The sequence below is a fragment of the Arachis ipaensis genome, chromosome B01 (genome assembly GCF_000816755.2).
Source record: "Arachis ipaensis cultivar K30076 chromosome B01, Araip1.1, whole genome shotgun sequence".
Classification (NCBI taxonomy): Eukaryota; Viridiplantae; Streptophyta; class Magnoliopsida; order Fabales; family Fabaceae; genus Arachis; species Arachis ipaensis.
In genome coordinates this window covers 126,968,989-126,973,557 of record NC_029785.2, presented here as the reverse complement: position 1 = coordinate 126,973,557, position 4,569 = coordinate 126,968,989, and the positions used below count along the sequence as shown (strand labels likewise).

General features: G+C 39.6%; 1 protein-coding gene across 3 annotated transcripts; it reads left to right on the top strand.

Annotated features, from left to right (window-relative positions):
• LOC107636261 (glucan endo-1,3-beta-glucosidase 1-like) lies at positions 1 to 3,078 on the top strand. 3 transcript variants are annotated; one of them, XM_016339785.2, is made up of 5 exons: positions 2 to 142; positions 174 to 439; positions 520 to 1,794; positions 2,493 to 2,520; positions 2,695 to 3,078. In XM_016339785.2, the coding sequence occupies exons 2-5, from the start codon at positions 349 to 351 to the stop codon at positions 2,867 to 2,869; spliced, it is 1,569 nt and encodes a 522-aa protein (XP_016195271.1). In that variant the 5' UTR covers positions 2 to 142; positions 174 to 348; the 3' UTR covers positions 2,870 to 3,078. The 3 variants fall into 3 exon arrangements, with proteins under 3 accessions (XP_020959718.1, XP_016195271.1, XP_020959715.1); XM_021104059.1 differs by lacking the exon at positions 2,493 to 2,520 and having other exon boundaries at positions 1 to 142; positions 2,695 to 2,956; XM_021104056.1 differs by having other exon boundaries at positions 11 to 439.

The following is a 4,569-nucleotide window of genomic DNA, read 5'->3' as shown; positions in this document are numbered from 1 at the left end:
TACCTACTTAATACAGAATTACAGATAGAGGGAATAGAGTGGGTAGATGAGAAATGTGGTGGACCAGTGAATATGAAGGAGCACCGGAGTGGCAGTACGCTCCTCCACAGACAAGATTGAAGACCTGAGTGAGTGAGTTGCAGCAGCATCACCATCCCATCTTATACCACTTGGCACCCAATTCCCATTTTCTCATCTTCTTCCCCTTCTCTTCCGTCACCCAACCAAAGAAATTCCCACCTACCATCCATCATTACTATTATTATTATATTTCATTTCAGATAATGCAAGGATCTGCAGGAGCTGAAGAAGTAGTAGAGCACGAGGGAGTGAAGTTGCCATCACTCCATGGCAATTTCTAAGCTCACTCGCACTAACACCCTTCTCTTCTTCTTCTTCTTCTTCCTTTTCTGCACTGAACTACCAACACCATCACTGGGTGGGTACGCTAACTTAAACAAAACACAACTACCTTTGAAGTCTGAACAACTGACACTAACCACTTTCTTGATTTTGCAGCTCAGGAAAACCAAAGCGAGCAGCCATACGTGGGAGTCAACGTTGGCACGGACGTCTCCAACCTTCTACCGCCATCGCAACTGGTTTCGTTTCTTCAGCTTCAGAAGATAACGCACATAAGAATCTACGATGCAAACCCAGACATACTCAAAGCACTCTCACGCACCAAGATTCGCGTCATCATCAGCGTCCCCAACAACCAGCTCCTCGCCATTGGCTCTTCCAACACCACCGCCGCCTCATGGATCGACCGGAACGTCGTCTCTTTCTACCCGGACACACTCATCACCGCCATTTCTGTCGGCGACGAAGTTCTAACCACCGTCCCCTCCTCCGCCCCTCTCATCCTCCCCGCCATTCAGTCCCTCTACAGCGCCCTCGTCGCCTCCAACCTCCACCAGCACATCAAGATTTCAACCCCTCACGCCGCTTCCATTATCCTCGACCCTTTTCCTCCTTCTCAGGCTTTCTTCAACCAGAGCTTCTCCTCTGTCATCGTCCCTCTCCTTCAGTTTCTCTCCAAAACCGGCTCCCCCTTGATGATGAACCTTTACCCTTACTACGTCTTCATGCAGAACAAGGGTGTGGTTCCAATCGACAATGCTCTCTTCAAACCCTTGACTCCTTCTAAGGAAATGGTTGACCCCAACACCTTGCTTCACTACACCAATGTCCTTGATGCCATGGTCGATGCTGCTTATTTCTCAATGAAGAACCTTAACATCACTGATGTCGTGGTCCTTGTTACCGAAACAGGGTGGCCTTCAAAGGGTGATTCCAAAGAGCCTTATGCTACCAAGGACAATGCAGACACCTACAATTCAAACTTGATTAGCCATATTTTGGGTCACGGCGGAACCCCTCTACATCCGGAAACAACTTCCAGTGTGTATATCTACGAGCTGTTCAATGAGGACCTGAGGTCGCCGCCGGTCTCGGAGGCGAATTGGGGACTCTTTTATGGAAACACCACGCCGGCGTATCTGCTTCATGTCTCCGGGATTGGCACCTTTATGGCCAATGATACTACCAATCAGACATACTGCATTGCCATGGATGGTTTTGATACCAAGACTTTGCAGGCTGCACTTGATTGGGCTTGTGGGCCGGGCCGGGCTAATTGCTCCGAGATTCAGCCCGGTGAGAGTTGTTATCAGCCTAACAATGTGAAGAGCCATGCTTCTTATGCCTTTGATAGCTATTTCCAGAAGGAAGGGAAGGCTCCTGGGACTTGTGATTTCAAAGGTGTAGCTATGATCACTACAACAGATCCCAGTAAGTGCCTAATTATGCATTCATTCATTGTTCTTTAATTTCTCATCATATTCACATTCACTTCGTTTGTCTTGGTGTTGTTTTTTGTTCATATTTTAAGCTGGCTATTATGGGTTTACACTTAACAATACAAACAGTCCTTCTTGATTTGCCTAATTTAGTTACTTTATGGTAATATTAGCAGAATGAATCAGTGAAATGTTGAGTCTCGTGACTAATGCAAGGAACTTTATTAGTGATGATAATTGGGGACAGGGAAATGATTAGAACTTTGAATTGGGGTTGTGGTAATGATCCATAGAAATGAAGGTGCATTCGAGTGTGGCACCCACACAAACTGCAAAGCTGAAATGAAATAGAGTGGACTGGTTGGTAATAGCATTGAGGGCAGTGCGAAACAAACAAAAACCACTCCATGCCCCCATGGCATGTCCCTAGTTGAATTCTTGTTGATCTGAGAGCATCCTGTTCCCTCTGACAATTGCAAAGATTCTGGACCGTGTTTCTAGATTACATTCACTTAACGTAGTAATTTGTCATGTTTCCAAGTTTTTTTTTTACCGTGCAATATCTTACTGTTACATGAATCATCAAAGTACTTAATTTAAGTATGCAAATGGGGTCCATGGTTTATTATTATGTTATAACAAAAGAGATTAGTGGGATTCTTACTTTTTGTTGTGGGGAATACCTTGCAGGTCACGGGAGCTGTATATTTCCAGGAAGGTAAGAAACAAAAGTCTGCCTAGTTGCCTCCTCTTTGTTTTTTAGTCATCATGCATGCTTTCCTCACGAGAATCGTTCTTTTCTTTTATTATTTTAATTTACCCTTAAATTTTGAACCCAATAATTTTTAATATTATCGTTTCTAAATCGTGATTCTCATTTGGTTTGATGCAGCAAGAAAGTGAGCAACAAGACAAAGGATGTGGTGAACTCTACTCAATCAAGCAGTGCTGGGGAGAAGTTATTGAGGTGCAGAACATTCAGCTTCCTTAAAATAAGTGCTTTTAGCAACATTTTGCACATTTTCTTAGCTGCATATTTCCCTATTTTTTTGTTAGTCCTTTTGTGAGGTGCAAATAACTCAATTATTTTTTGGAAATTTTGAAATTCCTTAGAGTAATGGATGAAGTCATAAGAGAAAAGGTATTGTGGATGATTTTCAGAGCTAAATGCTTAAGGATAGATGTTTCTTCGTTGAAAAAAGTAGGGTTAATAATTTTGGTGGAATTCTTGTAATTAATGTATGTGTTTCTTCAAATTATATTTGTTAATTAATTTGTCTAGAATATGTATCCATAATCGGCTCATTTTTTTTAATATTGGTTAGGATTTGGTGTAATACTTTATTATTGGATGTGGTGGTGTTTTGTATGTTTCTGGAGGCTAACAATCTGTAGGGGGAGAATTGCTTTACCCAAATATTTTTTTTTTTAAAATAAAAAAAGACAATACAAGGGGCGTATTGCTTTTTCGAAAATTTTAAAAAGTAATACAAGGGGTGGATTGTATTAGTTTAATACTAAACACACAATATAAGAGGGCGTATTGTATTAGTTTAATATTAAAAACATAATACAAGGGGGCGTATTGACAATACAAGAACAGCGTATTACTAGAACACAGGGGCGGAATGACATTATGCAAGGGGCGTACTGTATTTTTTAGATTAAAAAAATATACCTCGAGTATTATAAAAAGAAGAACGAATTTGTTGAGTGTGAGTGTGGTTTATTTCGTTGAGAGAGTAAGAAAAGAAAATGGAGGAAAGTGTTAGTTTGAAAATATATTATAATGATCAAATCTTTCCACAAACATCTGAAGGTGTGAGTTTTGTATGTGAAAATCCATATGATCTTGTTATTCCTTTTGGAATAACATATGAGGAATTTAAGAGTATACTTTGTCAATGTGTTGATAATCAAATATTAAAGAGTCACAAATATTTTTTATAGATAGTCTGTGTTAGTATTTGGGGGTTTTATTCAATTTCAAATCATGTATGTGGTTGACGATGCAAGTATGCAAGGAATGTTTTCGATCTACCAACAAACACGGGCACAAGTGTCAGTTATCGAGTTATATGTTGAGTTCGAAGAATTAGTTGAGGTTAATTTACCCGAACCTAACATCGACTGGACGGTTTACAACACTGAAAGTGAAGAGGAATTCGAGGGCTCTTATCATATTGTTGGTCCAGCTGAAGATGTCGACGAAGATGATATCATAGTTGAGCCTGACGTTGCAGATGTGACAAATGCACTAACGAGCCAACATTTATCTAGAGAGCCTTCTTTTTTGCATGCTTTGGATCTAGATGCTATGAATGCACCAGAATTTCCTGAGTTTGTCAATGCAGGTAAGTAATCTTCTATTTTAATTGTGATTAGTATTATAATAGTTATTATTAGCCTTTATTATAATACGCATTACTATTGTTGTTATTATTTGTTATTACGATTATTTGTTGTTATTATTAGGGATAAGTATTGTTTTGGTCCCTAAAGTTGAGGGTCAGAATCGAAACCGTCCCTGATGTAATTTTTGACTTAAAATCGTCCTTAATGTTGCATTTCATTTTAAAAGCATCCTTTCTAATAAATTTTTTTAATTTATTTCTAAACTACCCCTACTATATTAAAAAAATTATAAAATAAAAAAAAAAAAGAAAACGGATAAGAAGGGGAAGGGGAAGGGAATCACGCGAGGGAGGGGAAAGAGAAGGTAGGAATAAGGGAAGTTTTGTCGTTCTGCTCATCCTCCTCTCGTCGG